The 21,910-nt window shown below is 54.0% G+C and overlaps 2 protein-coding genes across 2 annotated transcripts in view; both read left to right on the plus strand.

Annotated features, from left to right (window-relative positions):
• GNG7 (G protein subunit gamma 7) overlaps positions 1–16,801 on the plus strand; it is a 183,687-nt gene extending 166,886 nt beyond the window's left edge. Inside the window, exons 4-5 of the mRNA XM_039466196.2 lie at positions 10,627–10,745; positions 16,476–16,801. Of these exons, the coding sequence (XP_039322130.1) occupies positions 10,665–10,745; positions 16,476–16,601 (207 nt within the window). The 5' untranslated portion in view covers positions 10,627–10,664 and the 3' untranslated portion in view covers positions 16,602–16,801. The remainder of the gene's footprint in view (positions 1–10,626; positions 10,746–16,475) is intronic.
• Positions 16,802–19,931: 3,130 nt separating this feature from the next.
• On the plus strand, positions 19,932–21,080 carry LOC141581048 (uncharacterized; the record flags this gene model as incomplete). Its single annotated transcript, XM_074384830.1, is given in 3 exon segments — positions 19,932–20,197; positions 20,239–20,389; positions 20,391–21,080. Coding segments are annotated over 3 exon segments (501 nt in total), but the record flags the coding sequence as incomplete, so codon positions are not given.
• Positions 21,081–21,910: the final 830 nt, after the last annotated feature.

Here is a 21,910-nt window from a genome sequence, read left to right on the forward strand (position 1 = left end):
CATTATACTTCACTGCAGCCTCTGCATCTTTTGCCCTTTCTTCTGTAGTTTCTTTCCCTTTGCGTCTTCTTGCTTCTTTCTGATTATTTTTCCCTGTTCTGTCTTCCAGGTCACTAATTTTTATTTCTCCCACTGACTTCTTACTTTTCAGATATTGTCATTTTCTCCGTATCCACTGGTTGTTTTGTTTTGTTTTGTTTTGTTTTGTTTTGTCTGTTGTTCCCGATTTGCTGCTAAAATTCCAATCTTATCTTTTTATCTCCTTGAACATAATTAACACAGTTATTTTAAAGCTTCCATCAATTCCAGAATATGGAGACTCTGTGGTTCCCTTTGTAATGCTGGTTATTTCTGCTGGTTTGTGTTTATGAGGTCCTGGCTCCTTGTATGTCTGGTTATTTTTACTTGCAGACATTGTATTTGTGGATTTGTGTGTAGAAATAATTTGAGGCCTGGGATGATACTGTCTTCCTCCAGAGAGGATTTATGTTTACTTCTTCCAGGCACCTGGGGCCACCTTAATCCAGTACCAGGGATTGAGATAATTCAAAATTCAGCTGCTGTTGATCTAAGGGCCTGCCTGCTTCCTCTTGATTGTTACTTTTTTGGCAGTAGGGGGACAAAGTCTTGCTCAGCCACCCAGGCTGGAGTACAGTGGCACAATCTTGGCTCACTGCAACCACTGTCTCCCAGGTTCAAGCAATTATCCCATCTCAGAATCCCAAGTAGCTGGGATTACAAGGGTGCCCCACAGCATCCACCTAATTTTTATATTTTTAGTAATATCTTGTTATTTTGTATTTATTAGTATTTTTGTATTTTTTATTTGTATTTTAGTAGTTTTGCCACGTTTGCTAATCTGTTCTCAAACTCCCGACCTCATGATCCACCCGCCTCTGCCTCCCAAAGTGCTGAGATTACACACCTGAGCCACCATGCCCAGCCGTGATCATTACTCTTTTTTTTTTTTTTTTTTTTTTTTTGAGACGGAGTTTCGCCATTGTTACCCAGGCTGGAGTGCAATGGCGTGATCTCGGCTCACCGCAACCTCCGCCTCCTGGGCTCAGGCAATTCTCCTGCCTCAGCCTCCTGAGTAGCTGGGATTACAGGCACGTGCCACCATGCCCAGCTAATTTTTTGTATCTTTAGTAGAGACGGGGTTTCACCATGTTGACCAGGATGGTCTCGATCTCTCGACCTCGTGATCCACCCGCCTCAGCCTCCCAAAGTGCTGGGATTACAGGCTTGAGCCACCGCGCCCGGCTGATCATTACTCTTAACAGTGCAATGTTAAATTGTCCCAGCTCACACCGAGGGGGAGTTTACTGAGCCTTCTCCCCTCAGCAAGCCCTGGACTTCTGCCTCTGCATCCTTGGCCTTGTGAAGCTGATAACAAATATCACTCAATCTCTCGGCAAAACCCCCTCCCATCCCAGGAAAAAGTAACCCCAAACCCAGGCTTTCCTTCCGGGCTTCCATCATCCCCTAAATCCTGGCTGGAAATTCTTTACTAACTGCAGACACTTGAGCAGATGCTTTGACTTTCTGTCCAGATTTTCTTTTTTTTTTTTTTTTTTTTTGAGACAGAGTCTCACTCTGTCACCAGGCGCCAGGCTGGACTGCAGTGGCACAATCTCAGCTCACTGCAACCTCCGCCTCCTGGGTTCAAGCAATTCTCCTGCCTCAGCCTCCCGAGTAGCTGGGATTACAGGCGTGCGCCACCATACCCAGCTAATTTTTGTATTTTTAGTAGAGACGGGGATTCACCATGTTGGCCAGGATGGTCTCGATCTCTTGACCTCATGATCCGCCCACCTCAGCCTCCCAGAGTGCTGGGATTACAGGCGTGAGCCACCGCACCTGGCCCTAGCCAGCTTTTCCAGTTGACCTCAGCAGGAGACTGCATTTGTCCTTAGTAGCTAACCCACTATCCTGCCAGCCAAAATCTACCAAGAGAGATTTTAACCCAAAGTCCAAGTCGTTTAGAAGGAGGTCATGGATATTCTAAGCCAGGCGTCCCCAAACTATGGCCCGCGGGCCGCATGCGGCCCCCTGAGGCCATTGATCCACCCCCCCCCACCCTGCCGCACTTCAGGAAGGGGCACCTCTTTCATTGGTGGTCAGTGAGAGGAGCACAGTATGTGGCGGCCCTCCAACGGTCTGAGGGACAGTGAACTGGCCCCCTGTGTAAAAAGTCTGGGGACGCCTGTTCTAGGTCATCTTGATCTCAGAGCCGCAGGATGACAAATGAAGACCCATCCTCAGCTCTGAGAGGAGCCCTCTGATGTTCCACTTGAGGAAGCCAAGACCCAAACCAGCCGCAGGGCCGGGCTTTCCGTTTCCAGGCACGCACTCTGTGTTCCTTCTGCAGGGACAGGTGTCCGCCTGTATCCCTTGAATGAGATCCCTGGAAGTGACCTCACCTCTCCCTGAAACCTGAAAGTTCTGTCAATTCAGCAAGAGGTTGATGCAACTCACAGTCCCCAGAGGCCCTTTCGTCCCTCATCAAGTCCATAAATGACACGGAAGTGATCTAAGCATGACTGGCCACCCGAGACCTTTGGAAATAATCACGGAGTTTACAAGACCCTCTTCTGGCCTTTACTTTAAGTCTCAAAAGAAGAAGGGCTTTGCCCAAGCTCCTGCTTTCAGTTCAGCAACACATACAAAAATGACCTGGGCACAGCGGCTCCCGCCTGTGATCCCAGCACTTTGGGAGGCCAAGGTGGGTGGATCACTTGAGGTCAGGAGTTCGAGACCAGCCTGGCCAACATGGCAAAACGCTGTCTCTACTAAAAATGTAAAAAATTAGCCGGGCGTTGTGGTGCACGCTTGTAGTCCCAGCTACTCAGGAGGCTGAGACAGGAGAATCGCTTGAGCCTGGGAGGAGGAGGTTGCATTCAGCCGGCATCGTGCCATGGCACTCCAGCCTGGGCGTCAGAGTGAAACTTCATCTCCAAAACAAACAAACAAACAAACAAAAAAGGCTGCTCGAGGTGGCTCACGCCTGTGATCCCAGCACTTTGGGAGGCTGTGGCCGGCAGATCACCTGAGGTCGGGAGTTCGAGACCAGCCTCACCAACATGGAAAAACCCCGTCTCTACTAAAAATACAAAAATTAGCCGGCATGGGGACACATGCTTGTGATCCCAGCTACTCAGGAGGCTGAGGCAGGAGAATCACTTGAACCCAGGAGGCGGAGGTTGCGGTGAGCTGAGATCTTGCCATTTGCACTACAGCCTGGGCGTCAAGGGCAAAACTCTGTCCAAAAAAAAAAAAAAGACACGAAAATGGCCAGCAGGGCTGTCGCAGTTCCCAGCTGCACCCCGGCCTCAGGGCAGGGCAGGGGAGTGGCAGCAGGGTGCAAGTCCACGGGGGCTGAGATTTCTCAAGTGCTCCTGGCAAACCAGCCCTTCCACATTCGCTGGGTTCAGGATGTCCCCGCCACCTTGTCTTCCCAGCAGCTGTGTTTATACTTGGCGTTTTCACAGGTCCCTAGAAGAGGGCCCTCTCCTTGGCTGCCAGACTCTGGGACCCCCGTTTGCTCGTACAGGAACCCGGGGCCAGGCCTGGTGCAGGGATGAGAGTGTCCCTCTGAGCATTCCAACAGAGGTCACTGGGGCTCAGAGAGGGAGGGCAACTTTCCCAAGGCCACACAGCTTGGTAGAGCTGGGACAGATTTCTGATCGACCGTGTTCCAGGGTTCCCTCCTCTGTGGGAGCGGTGGTCTCACTCCCTTCAAATGTGATGGGGCTTGAGTCTTGGGGGAAGGCTCCAGCCCTGTGAGGCCTCTCCTAGTCACAAAGCATCTTGGGATGCTAATAAAATTAAGCCCCTGGCTGGGCGCGGTGGCTCACACCTGTCATCCCAGCACTTTGGGAGGCCGAGGTGGGTGGATCACCTGAGGTCGGGAGTTCGAGACCAGCCTGACCAACATGGAGAAACCCCATTTCTACTAAAAACACAAAATTAGCTGGGCATGGTGGTGCATGCCTGTAATCCCTGCTACTCGGGAGGCTGAGGCAGGAAAATTGCTTGAACCCGGGAGGCAGAGGTTGCAGTGAGCCAAGATCTCACCACTGCACTCCAGCCTGGGCGACAGAGTGAGACTCTGTCTCAAAAAAAAAAAGTTAACATAAATGATAATCAATAAACTTATAACAGATGATATACCTATATAACGAATACATATATACAGATATAAAATGGCAATCTAAATATAAATACAAATATGAAATTAATAGCAAACAATATAAATGTCAAAAAAGAAATCAAACTAATATTGCATAAATGAATATACAGATATGCAATGCGTCATATAAAGACTATAAATACTAATAAAACTATAATAATACACGACTGAATATATAGTGAATGAATCTTCAAGTAATGTAATAAATGCATAATAAATGACAAATATAAATATATGAGTATAAATGTAAGTATATGAGTAAACATAAATATATAATGACAATATATACAAATATGTAATAAATTTATAATATTTTAATCTAATGTAGCGTAAATTTATATTATAAACTAATAGTAGGCCGGGCACAGTGGCTCATGCCTATAATGCCAGCACTTTGGGAGGTTCAGGCGGGTGGCTCAACTGAGGTCAGGGGTTCGAGACCAGCCTGGGCAACATGGCAAAACCCTGTCTCTACTAAAAATATAAAAATTAAATGGGCGTGGTGGTGGGCACCCGTAGTCCCAGCTACTTGGGAAGCTGAGGCAGGAGAACCGCTTGAACCCGGGAGGCGGAGGTTGCAGTGAGCCGAGATCACACCAGTGCACTCCAGCCTGGGCGACAGAGTGAGATTCCATCTAAAAAAAAAAAAAAAATCAGAGCATTCGGTTTTACTCTAACTTTTAACTCTTACACACATAACACCGTTATAAACACCTTTCTATATGTAGCTTTCTATTTCTTTTCATTTGTTTTGTCTGGGAATACCTGCCGGCTGTAAGGGTTAAGGGCCGCGGCTCCTGGTGACTCCTGCGCCCCACCGCCCTCCCTGCCCTGCTGCCAGCTCCTCTCCTGTGGCTTCGCTCACCCTTGCGCACTGGAGCCGTGGGTCTCGGAAGCCCAGATCTGCTCACCCTCCCTTGAGCAACCACAGACTCCCACTCTGCCCTGGGGTGGGGGCACCCTCATCCTTCTAGACCCTCAGGCACAAGTGGGATTTTTCTGCACGAGGCGGGCTTAGACTCGGGTGTGGCTATGAGCCCTTTGCTAGGAGGCCAGCTCAGGGCCCAGCAGCGTCCCTCTTCAGTTTTATTTTTGGAGAACCTCGCGGGGAGTCATGCCTAGAACCTTGCCTCCCTGAAGGGCCTGTGCGCCGAGGCAGGGCCGACCCTCAGGACAGCTTCCCCGGGCCCCCGGGCAAGTGCTTTCGGAGGGTGGGGGGTGCCCGGCACACTGCGCCTCTGCAGAGAGGCCGCTGGGAGGGGCGTTCCTGGCTGACTCAGCGCGTGGCCAGCTCTGCTGGTGTTGGCTGAGTCCTCAGCTGGGGCATAGCTGTTCCTGAGTCACTGTGGGCTGGTGACACCCACCGAGACGAGGACTTGGGGAGGCGGCTGCATGGGTGATGCAATCTGTGTCTGAGTCTCGGCTTCTCAGTGCGGGCATACATGTGCACGTGCGCCTGCACGCACACACACATTTGCACACACGTACACACCCACCCATGCACATATGCACACACCCACAGTGACATATACACATGCCCACAGTATGGACACACCAGTAGCAACATACATGCCCACACACGTGTGCACACATATGCAGTGACACGCCCACACTCGTGCAGACACACACATACACACCCATGAGTGCACATATGCACACACCACAGTGACATGCCCATATGCCCACACACGTGCACACACATGCACACACCCATAGGAACATACATGCCCACACACGTGCACACACATGCACACACCCATAGCAATATGCATGCCCTCATACATACACCTGTGCACACACTCATGCAGACATGTATACATAGATACACATATGTACAGATACACATACATTCATACAGACAGATGGACATGGCCCATATGTTCATGTACACAGATGCACAGACTCCTATGCATGCTGATATGCACACCACTGTACACACACACATGCACACTCATGGATGCAAGGTACACACGCATGTGCACACATGAAGACACGTACACACCCATGCATGCATATATGTATACACCCAGTGACATACATGTTCACGTGTGCACACATGTACACGCCCACGCCTGCACATATGTGCTCACCCCAGTGACTTACACATGCCCAAACGTGTGCATACACGCCCATAGCAACATACGTGCCCACATACATGAATTTACACGTGCACAGTGACATGCCCGTGCACACACACATGCATGTACACATGCAGACACATGTACACACCCACATACACGCACATGCACACACACAGTGATGTACATGTGCCCACACGTGCACACCCATAGTGACACATGCACACACACATGCAGTGCCATGCTCCCACACCTGTGCACACTGACACACATGCCCACATGGGCATCTATGCACACACTCATGCAGACACGTACACATAGACACAGACGTGTGCACATATGTTCCTGTACACAGATGCACACTCATGCATGCTGACATGCACAGGTGTGTACACAGATGCACACTTGTGCGTAATAGCATAAGTGTATGCACACACATGAACCCACAAGGTACACATACAAACACGCATGCGTGCACATGCAGATCCATATGTACCCAGTGCCATGCACACCACGTGTACATACACAGCCACACATACATGTACAGTCATGTGCACACTGACATACACGAAAATACAAAAACATAGGAACACATGCACACGCGCGCACACACCCACACACACACACACACACACAGAGCTCAGCCCTCCGTGGCCTTTCTGGCAGGCCGGAGTTATTCCCCAGTCCAAAGACAGCCTCTCTCAGGGAATTTTGTCCAAAACAGAAAAGCCAGCAAGACTCAGGCCCTGATGCTCACGTGGAAATGTCGGGGGGTTGGGAGGCAGCCCGGGGCAGTGGGTGCCCAGGATGTGTGTGGACGCTCCTGACTGTGGAGTGAAATAGGACCCCCCGGCCTTCCAAGGAAAACAGGAGGTGGAGCCAACCCGTTTGTTCTCTGTGTGCTCATATTTTTAGCACTGAGTAATTTAGGTATTTTTAAGCTGAACCCAGGGCGGTTTTCCCTGAGCTGGATGTTTTGTGGCTGCTTTGAAGCTTTCTAGAATGGGAGCCCTCTGGGCGGCCACGCGTGGGCTCTGCCTCCAGAACAGACAGGTTGGGCCTTCTCTGCCCCCAAAAAATGGGGGCCGGACGTCTGCTGCAAACCAAGGCGGCGGGGCGGTGTCAAAGGGATTTTTTTTTAATTGACCCTTTTATTGAGAGTGCGGTGGAGTCCCATCCAGTGCTAACAGAGCGTGTAGAGGAGTTCTGTGTCATTCCCCGGCCGTCCCTGGTGGTCACATTTGGTAAAGCTGTGGGCAGGACCACAGCCAGACAGTCACACGTTCCTGGCTTCGCCCAGGACCTGCAGTGTTCAGTGTCGGACTCGTTGGTGTGTGAGTGTGTGAGGCTGCGAGCTTATCACCGTGTAGGCCTGCGGCTTACCATCACTGAGGCACTAACAGGGCCCAGTTGCCCTTTTATTTACTTATTTATTCAGAGATGGGGTCTCACTGAGTCGCCCAGTCTGGCCTCAACTTCCGACCCCAGCATCCCAAGTAGCTGGGACCACAGGAGTACACCGCCCACTCCCAGCTAATTTTCAAATTTTTTTAGAGAGAGGGTCTTGCTGTGTTGCCCAGGCTGGTCTCAAACTCCTGGACTCACGTCCAGCCTCCCAAAGCGCTGGGATTACAGGCAAGAGCCACCTCGCCAGGCGCGGTGGCTCATGCCTGTAATCCTAGCACCTTCAGAGGCCAAGGCAGGCAGATCACTTGAGACCAGGAGTTCGAGACCAACCCGGCCAACATGGTGAAACCTCGTCTCTACCAAAAATACAGAGATGAGCTGGGCGTGGTGGCACATGCACCTGTAATCCCAGCTACTCGGGAGGACGAAGTGGGAGTATCACTCGAGCCCCAGAAGCACAGCTGCAGGGAGCTGAGATCGAGTCACTGCATTCCAGCCTGGGTGACAGAGTGAGATCCTGTCTCAAAAAAAAAAAAAAAAAAAAAAAAATGGCCGGGCGCGGTGGCTCAAACCTGTAATCTCAGCACTTTGGGAGGCCGAGGCGGGTGGATCACGAGGTCGAGAGATCGAGACCATCCTGGTCAACATGGTGAAACCCCGTCTCTACTAAAAATACAAAAAATTAGCTGGGCATGGTGGCGCGTGCCTGTAATCCCAGCTACTCGGGAGGCTGAGGCAGGAGAATTGCCTGAACCCAGGAGGCGGAGGTTGCGGTGAGCCGAGATCGCGCCATTGCACTCCAGCCTGGGTAACAAGAGCGAAACTCCGTCTCAAAAAAAAAAAAAAAAAAAAAAGTGGTGGCTTATGCCTGTAATCCCAGCACTTTGGGAGACCAAGGTGGGCTGATCACAAGGTCAGGAGTTCAAGACCAACCTGGAAAACACAGTGAAACCCCATCTCTCTACCGAAAAATGCAAAAAATGAGCCGTGCGTGGTGGCGCATGGCTGCAGTCCCAGCTACTCTGGAAGCTGAGGTAGGAGAATCGCTTGAACCCGCGAGGCGGAGGTTGCAGTGATCTGAGACGGTGCCATTGCACTCCAGCCTGAGCAAAAAATAAGTAAAAAATGGGTTTTTTAAAAGAAAGTCCTCTTAAACATGTTACAGAAACAGAACTGTGCCACACATCCCAGGCCCTGGAGAGTCACTCCCCTGCGGTGTGGAATGCTTGGACAGTCCCTTCCTTCTTATCACTGAGGAGGCATTTTTTTGAAAACTCTGGAATCTGCCGTGGCTTTTCTGCGGCTGCCTGGCTCTGCAGAACAGACAGTGACGCTGTGACACAGGGCGCGGCTTCATTAGCTACGCACAGGGACTGCGGCTGCCCAGGACTCTTGAACCCGGCCCCTGCTCCTGCCACCCCCATCAGCACTGACCCCCTCGCCGGGTCCTACTAAGCAGGTTTCTTTAATCTGGACACTGCCAACACGTGGGGCAGGGTTGTGCCCTGGGGTGCAGCCGTCCCAGGCACTGCAGGGTGCTGAACGGCATCCCTGGCCCCCCCATGCCAGGGGCACCCCCCAGTCATGACAGCCACAAATGTCCGAGACACCACCCAGTGCTCCATGGGGGGCAGAGTCACCGCCACATGAGATCTTAGGGGATTCCACAGACCCCCAAGAGACTCTGCATCCTGTCACTACCTGCCTTGTTGAGGTCCTGGGTTGTTCCAGGAGAATTCAAGAAGCATGGCACAGGACACAGAGGAGAGGCCGGCATGGGGTCTCACGCCTGTCATCCCAGCATTGTGGGGAGGCCAAGACGGGTGAATCACCTGAGGTCGGGAGTTCGAGACCAGCCTGACCAACATAGTGAAATCCCATCTCTACTAAAAATACAAAAAATGAGCCAGGCGTGGTGGCGCGTGCCTGTAATTCCCGCTACCCGGAAGGCTGAGGCAGGAGAATCGCTTGAACCCGGGAGGCACAGGTTGCCATGAGCCAAGATTATGCCACTGCACTCGGACCTGGGGACAGAGCAAGACTCCATCTCAAAAAAGAAAAGAAAAGAATATATTCTGGTAGAAATAGCCGTCATGTCAACAGTGGTTATGTTAAGTAGAGAAATTATGGGAGGTGTTTTTTCCCTTTCTATAGTTTACTAATTTTCTCAACAGTGGTTGCTTATGAGTTTTATACTAAAATAGGTTTTATGGCTCATGCCTGTAATCCCAGCACTTTGGGAGGCCGAGGCGGGTGGATCACCTGAAGTCAGAAGTTCGAGACCAGCCTGACCAATATGGTGAAACCCCGTCTCTTTAAATAAATAAATAAATAAATAAATAAATAAAATAAGTTTTTAAATTTTTGCAACATGGAAGGTAATACTTTTTTTTTTTTTTTTTTGAGATGGAGTCTTGCTCTGTCACTCAAGCTGGAGTGCAGTGGTGCCATCTCTGCTCACTGCAGCCTCCCGCTCCTGTGTTCAAGCGATTCTTCCGCCTCAGCCTCCCGAGTAGCTGGGACTACAGGCGCATTCCAAACGCCCGGCTAATTTTTGTATTTTTAGTAGAGACGGGGTTTCACCATGTTGGCCAGGATGGTCTCGATCTCTCGACCTCGTGATCCACCCGCCTCAGCCTCCCAAAATGCTGGGATTGCAGGCTTGAGCCATGGTGCCCGGCCCCATTTAACGCCATATATATATATATATATATATATATATATATATATATATGTTTTGTTTTGTTTTTTCAAACATGGGGTTTCACCATGATGGCCAGGCTGGTCTTGAACTCCTGACCTCAGGTGATCCACCCACCTCGGCCTCCCAAAATGCTGGGATTGCAGGCGTGAGCCACCGCGTGCAGTCAGTTATACTCCTTTATGTACTAAAAACAAAAAAGAGGCCGGAGCAGGGCTTTGACCCACACCCCTCTGCTTCCCCCACAGCTCTCTGGACGCCGGGGGCCCGGAGCTGATGGCAGACAATGTCAGCCACTAACAACATAGCCCAGGCCCGGAAGCTGGTGGAACAGCTGCGTATCGAAGCCGGTATCGAACGCATCAAGGTGAGTGCGGCACATGCCAGGAGGAGGCGGGGAGCAGCCCGTGGGTGCCCAGCAAATGGTGGGCAGGAGGCTCAGCGGGAGGGCACAGGTTTGCACCACAGCTATGCCTCTTGCTGTGTGACCTTGGGGCCGTCCCTCAACCTCTCTGAGCCTCCGTTTCCTCTGCAGAAAGAGGCGGCCAATCTCGTGGGTTCATGCAGCACTGTAAAGTGTTTGTAAACGCGCTGCGACCCGTGGGGAGGAGCACTGTGGCTCCCTCAGCGTCACTCTGTCCAGATCCTCGGCTCTGATGGATGAGGATGGAACAGAGACAGTCCGAGGCTGGAGGAGACAGTGCTCTCTGCTCGTTTCACTTCTGGGTGGTTTGGAGTTTTTGACAAAGATCAGAGGCCGGATGCAGTGGCTCACACCTGTAATCCCAAGACTTTGGGAAGCCTAGGCAGGCGGATCGCCTGAGGTCAGGAGTTCAAGACCAGCTCGGCCAACATGGAGAAACCCCATCTCTACTAAAAATATAAAAATTAGCCAGGTGTGGTGGCTGGCGCCTGTAATCCCAGCTACTCGGGAGGCTGAGGCAGGAGAATCGCCTGAACCCGGGAGACGGAGGTTGCGGTGAGCCGAGATCGCGCCATTGCACTCTAGCCTGGCGACAGAGCGAGACTCAGTCTCAAAAAAAAAAAACAAAAAAAAAAAAGGCTTGATTTTTGTCCTAAAGAAGGTTAAAAAGACATGAGTTCCTGCCCACAGACATGTAACCCGTCAGAAACCAGGGCACGGAAACAGTGAGATCATGAATCGGCAGGCTGTCAGTCATCCTGACAGACTCTGAAAAGATATTCATTCACGTAAAGTGGAAGTAACCTTTTGAAAGTGCACAGTTGATGGCCGGGCGCGGTGGCTCAAGCCTGTAATCCCAGCACTTTGGGAGGCCGAGGCGGGTGGATCACGAGGTCGAGAGATCGAGACCATCCTGGTCAACATGGTGAAACCCCATCTCTACTAAAAATACAAAAAATTAGCTGGGCATGGTGGCGCATGCCTGTAATCCCAGCTACTCAGGAGGCTGAGGCAGGAGAATTGCTTGAACCCAGGAGGCGGAGGTTGCGGTGAGCCGAGATCGCGCCATTGCACTCTAGCCTGGGTAACAAGAGCGAAACTCCGTCTCAAAAAAAAAAAAAAAAGAAAGTGCACAGTTGAGTGACAGAGAGTACATTCACACTGTGTGCCACCATCACTGCCATCTAATTCTGGAACTTTCCATCATCCCCAACCAGAAAACCCTATTCTCATTAGCCACAAGTCCCCGTCCAGCTGCCGTTCAAACCCCAAGGCCACCTGGAGGCAGAGTTCCCTCCTCCTGGAAGGACCCCAGCCTTTTTCCCTTAAGGCCTTCAACTGATTAGATGAGGCCCACCTGCATTAGAGTGGGGCCTTGGAACCCAGGGAATCCCCTCCCTGCCTCTGTGGATGGGCCTGTCCTGGATATTTCATAGAAATGGGATCACACAGCTGGGCACGGTGGCTCACACTTGTAATCCCAGCACTTTGGGAGGCCGAGGTAGGTGGATCACCTGAGGTCAGGAGTTCGAGGCCAGCCTGGCCAATTTGGTGAAACCCTGTCCCCATTAAAAACACAAAAATTAGCCGGGCGTGGTGGCACGCACCTGTAATCCCAGCTACTCAGGAGGCTGAGGCTGGAGAATCGCTTGAACCCGGGAGGCGGAGGTTGCAGTGCGCTGAGATTGTGCCACTGCAGTCCAGCCTGGGCGACAGAGCAAGACTCCGTCTCAAAAAAAAAAAAAAAAGAAATGGAATCATACCCCGTGTGGCCTCCTGTGTCTGGCTTCCCTCATGCAGTGCGACATCCTGACGGTGCCTCCGCGCTGTGGCCCTGCAGAGCCAGCCTCCTTTTCCCAGCTGAGTGGTGTTCCAGCACACGGATGGGCCACACTGGTCAATTCTAAGTCCACGCTTGTGACACCCAGGCCTCCCAGGTGTCCCCCTCTCAGGTGGCGACTCTGGAAGGAGAGGCCCCCAAGGCCTTGAACAGGAGAATGGTGCTTGGCAGTTTTCAAAGGCGCCGGCTCCCCAGGCCTGGGTCCACTTTGCAGGGACCTCAGGGCTCCCCCCAGGGGCTGTTTCCTGCCCGGAACACAGCTGGCAGCTGGCCACACACCGACCTGGGCGTCTCATCGTGGAAGCCCCGGGTGGTTTTACTAAGCTTCTAGATTAGCTTTGCTCCAGCGACACATGTGTTAGTTGGGAAAACAGACCCGAGAGAGAGAGAGAGAGAGAGAGAGAGAGAGAGAGAGAGAATGTGTGTGTGTGTGTGTGTGTGTGTCTGTGTGGACAGAGTTGCTTTTTTTTTTTCTTTGAGGCTGGAGTGCAGTGGCATGATCTGAGCTAACTGCAACCTCCACCTCCCCGGTTGAAGCAATTCTCCTGCCTCAGCCTCCCCAGTAGCTGGGATCACTCCCCACACCCCGGGTAATTTTTTGTATTTTTAGTTGAGACGGGGTTCCACTATGGTGTCCAGTCTGGTCTCGAACTCCTGACTTCAAGTCATCTGCCTGCCTCTCAAAGTGCTGGGATTACAGGTGTGAGCCACCACACCTGACCCAGAGAGATTTGTTTTAAGGCAAGTTCTGAAATCTGCAGGGCCAACCAGCAGGCTGGAGACCCAGGGAAGAGCTGGTGCGGAGGCTTAAACCCCAAGGCCCCCTGGACGCAGACTTCCCTCCTCCTGGAAGGACCCCAGCCTTTTTCTCTAAAGGCCTTCTAGTGATCAGATGAGGCCCACCTGCATTCCAGAGGGTCACCTGCTATGCTCGAAGTCTATGGATTTAAATGTTAATCACATCTAAAAAACAAAAAATTTTTGCGTGCCAGGCACAGCGGCTCACACCTGTAATCCCAGCACTTTGGGAGGCTGAGGCGTGAGGATCACTTGAGGTCAGGAGTTTAATTCCAGCCTGGGCAACACAGCAAGACCCCATCTCTACCAAAGAAAAAACAGGCCAGGCTTGGTGGCTCACACTTTGGGGGGCTGAGGCAGGAGAATCACTTGAACCTGGGAGATGGAGGTTGCTGTGAGCCGAGATCACGCCACTGCACTCCAGCCTGGGGACAAAGCGAGAATCTATCTCAAAAAAATAATAAGAAGAACCAGGAAAGAAAAAACAACCTTCACAGCAACATCTAGAAAAACATTTAAGCAAACATTGGGGCACCATGGTCCGCCCTCGTGCCCCATAAGATCAGCCATCACCCGCACGTCCCTTCAGACCTCAGTTCTCCAGCACCCGTCACCAGCTTGCCGTCACTGGCCACGGGAAGGGGTGCCCGGTTCTTGGGGCAGACAGACTCGTCCCTGCCGGCCAAGTGGTGCGGGAGGCGAAATGGTTCCGATCGGCCAGTGAGCCTCCCTCGAGATCCAGCCAGGAGGGGAGGGGTCTGCCCCCCACGAGGTGTCTGAACGTTCCAGAAAGCTGACTGCTGAGGACAGACCTGAGCATTCAAAGCATTCTTTCGGGCTGAAGAAAGAGAAAGCCCTGGTTGAAGTGGTTTTCCTTTTCTGAGTCGGTGCCAACCCCCAACCCCGGAGGAGGGCAGTGATTCATCCCGCCCCGTTTGATGTCAGGGAGGGGCCCCCGCCACCCCTTTGAATGTTGGGCCTCGGGGGAGCCAGGATTTGCCCCGTCCCCACTCCCAGTCCCGCCTGAGGTTTTACATCCCCAGCTCCAGCGCAGCGACCAGAGCCACAGAGCCTCACAGCCACGGGCTCGGGGCTCAGCAGCCCGCCGCGGTGGGCATGGGAGGGGGGGGCGGTGCCAGGGGGGCGGTGCCGAGGGGGCCGAGTGCTGAGCCACAATGCCAGCTATTTTCACGGTCTGGAGGCTATTTCTGTCATCCAGGGGGGCCGCTTCCCAAACAGAAGTCTAGAAAGCCGGCCACACCCGAGTCATCACAGGCCGCAGCAGCCGGCGGGCTCACTTCATGGATATGCGCATCCCCTCTGCTGCCCAGCTGGGCAAGACCCCGAAGCTGTCCCATAGGTTCCTGGCTGTTTGAGGGGCCCAGGTCTCAGGCATCCAAAGGAGGACTGAGGATCTGGGGTGCAGCTGTACTGGCCGGGGGAGGCAGCTCACACCTGTAAACTCAGCCCTATCGGAGGCCTTCGAGGAAGGATCGCCTGAGCCCAGGAGTCTGAGACCAGCCTCTGTACATAGTGAGACCCTCCTCTGTACAAGAAAATTATTCTAAAAATTCTGGCCAGGCCGAGTGCCATGGTTCATGCCTGTAATCCCAGCACTTTGGGAGGCCTAGGCCGGCGGGTCACCTGAGGTCAGGAGTTCGAGACCAGCCTTGGCCAACATGGCAAAACACCGTCTCTACTGAAACTACAGCAATTACCCTGGCATGGTGGTAACAGAAACCCCATCTCTACTAAAAATACAAAATTAGCCAGGCGTGGTGGCGGCATGCACCTATAATCCCAGCTACTTGGGAGGCTGAGGCGGGAGAATCACTTGAACCCGACGGGCAGAAGTTGCAGTGAGTCAAGATCGTGCCATTGCACTCCAGCCTGGGAGACAGACCAAGACTCCACCTCAAAAAAACTAAATAAAAAATAAAAATTGGCCGGGCGCGGTGGCTCAAGCCTGTAATCCCAGCACTTTGGGAGGCCGAGGCGGGTGGATCACGAGGTCAAGAGATCGAGACCATCCTGGTCAACATGGTGAAACCCCGTCTCTAATAAAGGTGCAAAAAATTAGCTGGGCATGGCGGTGTGTGCCTGTAATCCTAGCTACTCAGGAGGCTGAGATAGGAGAATTGCCTGAACCCAGGAGGCGGAGGTTGCGGTGAGCCGAGATCGCGCCATTGCACTCCAGCCTGGGCAACAAGAGCGAAACTCCGTCTCAAAAAAAAAAAAAAAAAAAAAAAAAAAAAAATTATGGCCAGGTGTAGTGGTTCACTCCTGTAGTCCCAGCTACTTGGGAGGCTAAGGAAGGAGAATCACTTGAGCCCAGGAAGTGGAGGCTTCAGGCAGCTATGGTCACACCACCGCACTCCAGCCTGGGGACAGAGCGAGAGCCTGTCTCAAAAACAAACCGATGAGCCGGGCGTGGTGGCTCACGCCTGTAATCCCAGCACTGTGGGAGGCCGAGGCCGGCAGATCGCCTGAGGTTGGGAGTTCAAGACCAGCCTGACCAACACGGTGAAACCCTGTCTCTACCGGAAATACAAAAAATTAGCCAGGCGTGGCGGCGGGTGCCTGTAATCTCAGCTACTTGGGGCGCTACGGCAGGAGAATCGCTTGAACCTGGGAAGCGGAGTTTGTGGTGAGCCAAGATTGCACCATTGCACTCCTGCCTGGGCAACAAGAGCAAAACTCCATCTGAAAGAAAGAAAGAAGGAAAGAAGGAGGGAAGGAGGGAGGGAGGGAGGGAGGGAGGGAAGGAACACACACTTCGTGGCCTTCTGTGTCTGGCGTCTCTCGCTGAGCATGGGGTCCTTAAGATGCGTCCACACCGTGGCCTGTGTCAGAGCCTTGCCCCTTTTCATGGCTGAGTAATATTCCAGGGTGTGGCCTGGCCACACGTTTTGCCCATGCCCTGGTTGCGGGCTCCTGGGCTGTTTCTGCCTGTGGCTGTCAGGGATGGCACTGCTGTGAACCCGGGTGTGCAGCCTCCTCTTATCTCTGTCTTTCTCCCATGTGCCCGATCACAGGTCTCCAAAGCAGCATCTGACCTCATGAGCTACTGTGAGCAGCACGCCCGGAACGACCCCTTGCTGGTCGGAGTCCCTGCCTCCGAGAACCCCTTTAAGGACAAGAAACCTTGTATTATTTTATAGCTGTGTTCTCATACGTGCGCTCTCGCTCTCTCTCTCTCTCTCTCTCTCTCTCTCTCTCTGTCTCTTTTTCTCTCTCACGCTCTCTCAGGCAGGGCGTTATTCAGTACTTAGCTGAAACAAAACATCTCGAGTCCCCAAAACGTTTAATTCCAAAAGAAATCCCCCCACCAAAAAAAAAAAACAACAACAAAGAAAGAAAAGGCGTTCCCACCGCCGGGATGGGCTAGGATGTACCTTCCAGGTGTCGATGGATTTTCAGCCCCAACCCCGAGGCCCTCTCAGTTTGGGCCTGGCCAAAAGCGGGTGGAGTTCAATGGCCGTTTTGATTGCGGAGGAGACGCCGAGGGGCGAGGTGGGGTGAGTTCGCCCGGCGGCAATCTCTCCGAGGCAATTGGCCATTTGTAAAAGGACTTCACTGGGTCCCTGGCATGCCTTTTATTGTTTTTAAGTAGAGGTGACATTGAGTTTGGGGGGAACGTGGCATCGTGAACTGTTTTGGAAAGATCTCTCCATTTAAAACATCGTTACCCATACGGCTAAACTGGGGTGGTGAGGTTCGAACCTGCCACCAAACCATAATACCATCATGTAATGAATGCACAAAGGGGGTCCGGAGGGGGCTTTGTCTATGAAAAGTTGCCAAGTGTCACTCCCCCGTGTGGTGTTCGCCATGGGTCCTTTCTGCAGGGTCCCCTCTGTGCCGGAAATGGGTTTTCGGGACTTGCCCCAGGAGAGTGGTCACCAGCCTGGCCCGTCTGTTTTTTGCTTTTTGGTTTTTTTCCTTTTTTGAGATGGATTCTTTTTTTTTTTTTTTTTGAGACGGAGCTTCGCTCTTGTTACCCAGGCTGGAGTGCAATGGCGCGATCTCGGCTCACCGCAACCTCCGCCTCCTGGGCTCAGGCAATTCTCCTGCCTCAGCCTCCTGAGTAGCTGGGATTACAGGCACGCGCCACCACGCCCAGCTAATTTTTTGTATTTTTAGTAGAGACGGGGTTTCACCATGTTGACCAGGATGGTCTCGATCTCTCGACCTCGTGATCCACCCGCCTCAGCCTCCCAAAGTGCTGGGATTACAGGCTTGAGCCACCGCGCCCGGCCGTTGAGATGGATTCTTGCTCTGTCGCCATTTGTAAAAGGACTTCTTGTTACCCAGGCTGGAGTGCAGTGGCGCGATCTCGGCTCGCTGCAACCTCTGCCTCCCGGGTTCAAGTGATTCTCCTGCCTCAGCCTCCCAAGTAGCTGGGACTACAGGAGCCCGCCACCTGATCTGGCTAATTTTTCTATTTTTTTTTTTTTTTTTTTTGAGACGGAGTTTCGCTCTTGTTACCCAGGCTGGAGTGCAATGGCGCGATCTCGGCTCACCGCAACCTCCGCCTCCTGGGTTCAAGCAATTCTCCAGCCTCAGCCTCCTGAGTAGCTGGGATTACAGGCACGTGCCACCATGCCCAGCTAATTTTTTGCACTTTTAGTAGAGACGGGGTTTCACCATGTTGACCAGGATGGTCTCGATCTCTCGACCTCGTGATCCACCCGCCTCGGCCTCCCAAAGTGCTGGGATTACAGGCTTGAGCCACCGCGCCCGGCTAATTTTTCTATTTTTAGTAGAGACGGGGTTTCACCATGTGGGCCAGGCTGGTCTCGAACCCGTGACCTCATGATCCACCCACCTCGGCCTCCCAAAGTGCTGGGATGACCAGCGTGAGCCTCCCATGCCGGGCTTGTTTTAAGCACGAGGCGTCCATGCAGCCGGGAGAGACTGCCACCGTCCTTGGCTCTCCTGGTTTGTCCCACCTTCTGGCATCCACCGTGGACATTTTTCAAACAGAAATGCAGCCCGGGGAGCCGCAGCGGGTGGCAATGGGGAGCCACCCTATGCTGCTGTGCGTACAGAGTTGTGACATGACCTCGAAGTGACTGTGAAGGACTCTGGGAGGTGAGACTTTGCGTCCTGGAGATGGAAACATCGGCTCAAAACGTTCCCCTGTTGCTGGAACCCAGTCTCTTTCCTTTGCCACCCACTGCAGCCCAGAACAGCTGTCCGAGGCCGGGAGACTCGTCAGGTGCAGGGCAGGTGGCTCCTCCCAGCGGCCAGTGGAAATGGACGATGTCCTGGGGCGGGGGCGGGGGGCGGGAGGCTTCTGAAAGGTGACTGTGTCCTCTTCACGGGAGCAGGGGCAGCCACATCTGACATGGATCCTGAGCGGCCAGAACCCAGGCAGCCCTGATCGCAGGAGGCCCAGCCACCCCGACCCCCTCCACGGGGCTGGCCCAGAAGCAGGTGGTACAGAAAACTAGTCTACTTCTGCCCCCCCGGCCCCAGTGGAAACTGGAGTCTAAGAACCCGTGCCCAGAGGGTTCCTGGACGGCCGCCTGGGTCCTCTGCGCAGGCCCATGGGGCAGGGGTTCCCTGTTCACGGCCAGGGTGCCCACCTCGCCAAGGCTCGACGGCTCCGTGTGTGTGCAGATGTGGGGGGAGCGACCCCCAGGGGCCATGGCCGGGCTTCCCCTGCCCGGCACCCAGCCCTCTACGGCCGGTCCGGGGGGGCTGGGGCTTCGGGGAGCCCTCCCCGGGCAAACCTGCGAGTTGGCCCGGGAGAGCTGCAGAGGTTCCCGGGAGACTTCGGCCTCCTGGGGCCGGGCTGGGAGCCGGCGGGGCTGGGGTGTGGGCGTCCCCACCAGCCCTAGCAGAAACGGCAGGAAGAGACAAAAACCTGTTCCAGAAACCCTGGGAAGGACCCCAGGCAGGGAGGGAGACCTCAGCCACCTCCACCCTTTCCAGCAAGCCATCTTGGTACCTGGGAACAAACGCACCCCACCCCGTTTTTCCTTAAAAGAGGCCTTAATCCCCAAGCCCCACTCCCCGACAGGGCCGAGGGAGGAGGGGGCACAGCTGTGCCACGCCCGGCCCCGCTTGCGTATCCTCACGATGTGACCCCAGAAATGCCAGCAGGGAATAGAGGCTGCTGTAGAGATACACCCTCCCAGGCTGCTGGAGGCGGCGGAGTTAAACCCCAGCTTCCAGGGAGCTCAGCTCCAGAAGCCCCAAAGCCACGTCCTCCCACCGACAGACCAGCCCCTGCACGGAAGTCAGAGAGCCTGGGGTCTGAGCATTCCAGGTAAACTGAGGCTCAGGGAGGGGAAGGACAGGCTGGCCTCTCCTTCACTGTCCACGGGGCCTTGGCTTCCCTGAGCTGTCCAGACACACCGTCTCCCAGACCCCAGGGAGGCCGCCATGGCCGGAAGCCTGTGGGTTTCTTTCTAGCTTGGGGAAGAAAAAAATTCTCCACTTTTTTTTTTTTTAAGTTTTCGAGTAACTCTCAGTGACCACACTGTGGAAAACACCTTTGCAGACGCGACCCCCAAGTGCACATGCCGACCGCCGCGTGGGCTTTTCCTCCGGGAACGCCTGGGGTGAACGTGTGTTTTACAGGCGTTTCCAGGAGCGTGGGTGCCCCTCCAGACGGGGAGCTGGCGGGCGGGGGTGGCAGCAGCCACTCGAGCCTTGGGGAGACCAGCGGTCCTCAGCCAGGCTGAGAGAAAAGAGAGTTAAGGCACTCACCCCCACCTGCGTGCGCGCACACACACACACACACACACACACACACACACACGCGCGCGCGCGTGCGCGCGCATGCACAAGGCAGGGTCGGTGGGAGAGAGGAGGACATTTCTGCTGCTTCTGCAGCCCAGGTCTCCCACCGGCCTTCCCCTGCCCTGAACGAGACACCAGGTGCCAGGTAAAGGGCCACACCTGGCCGGGCCCCCACTGGATCGTGGCCCACCTGGCCTTCCAGGGCTGCTAAGCTCAGCCTCCGCTGCCCTCCTCTCTCCAGGAAGGAGCCAGACCACGCTTCCCACCATCCCCAGGGGTAACCCCAGCCCAAGCACAGACGGCTCAGCCGTGACCTTGGGCCTCTGGGGCATAAACGGGGCGGCTGGGTCAGCGTGGAAGGTGCTCCTCTTTCCCCGTTTCTCCGTGGTCCCTTCCACGGGCCGGCCACCGTGTCCAGGGGCGCAATGTGGGGCCTCCAGCCACGCAACCATCTCCAAGTTAACAGCCCCTGTCCTGCCCCAGCTCTGGGACAGGCAGGAGAGGGCCATCACAGCCCCGCCCGTGCGTGAGTGACCCCAGAGGAGCCACCACCCGCTTCCTCCGGGGGCCACTTACTAAAACGTCCACACGCAACCTGAGGCCGGCCCCTCCGCACAGAAGCCATACGCCGGCCGACGGCGCCACCTTCTCTCTCCGCGGACACCGCTGCCGATCTGACCTTTGTAAAGACCCGTCTGTGTCCCCACCGCCTGTAATTCCAGCAGGTTCTATGCCGTCTGCACTGGGATATCGGGTTGTTTTTATTTCTGAACTTTTTTTAAAATTCCAGGCGTGCCACACCCACTTTCTCACAGTGTTTGAATATTGTGTGGAGCTGTTGATACAACGTGAATTCATACACAATAAAAAGCCTCACTTGCCCTTTGCCCCTGGCTCTGGATTGTTCCTTCTCTCCCTGGCCGGGGGCTTCCCCGGGTGGGAGCTCCCGGCTTGCGAGCAGATGCCCCGGGCTCGGCTCCAGCCATGATGACCCACCGTGGCCCCACGCCATCCCGTCCACCGTCCCTTCACCAGTCCCGGGAAGAGGGAACAGGAGGGGACCCCTGGGGGCAGCCCCGCAAACCAGGACCGCTCAGACCCCTCGGATTTTCAGATTTGTAGTTAGAAAATCTAGGAGGGGCGGGGCACGGTGGCTCAAGCCTGTAATCCCAGCACTTTGGGAGGCCGAGGCAGGCGGATCACGAGGTCAAGAGATCGAGACCATCCTGGCCAACATGGAGAAAACCCATCTCTACTAAAAAGAATACAACAATTAGCCGGGCGTGGTGGTGGGCACCTGTAATCCCAGCTACTCGGGAGGCTGAGGCAGGAGAATCGCTTGAACTCAGGAGGCGGAGGCTGCAGTGAGCCGAGATCACGCCACTGCACCCCAGCCTGGGCAACAGATCGAGACTGTGTCTCAAAAAAAAAGGAAAAGAAAAGAAAATAGGGCCGGGCGCGGTGGCTCAAGCCTGTAATCCCAGCACTTTGGGAGGCCGAGGCGGGTGGATCACGAGGTCGAGAGATCGAGACCATCCCGGTCAACATGGTGAAACCCCGTCTCTACTAAAAACACAAAAAAGGCCGGGCGCGGTGGCTCAAGCCTGTAATCCCAGCACTTTGGGAGGCCGAGGCGGGTGGATCACGAGGTCGAGAGATCGAGACCATCCTGGTCAACATGGTGAAACCCCGTCTCTACTAAAAGTGCAAAAAATTA

This window comes from Saimiri boliviensis, chromosome 14 (assembly GCF_048565385.1).
Source record: "Saimiri boliviensis isolate mSaiBol1 chromosome 14, mSaiBol1.pri, whole genome shotgun sequence".
NCBI lineage: Eukaryota > Metazoa > Chordata > Mammalia > Primates > Cebidae > Saimiri > Saimiri boliviensis.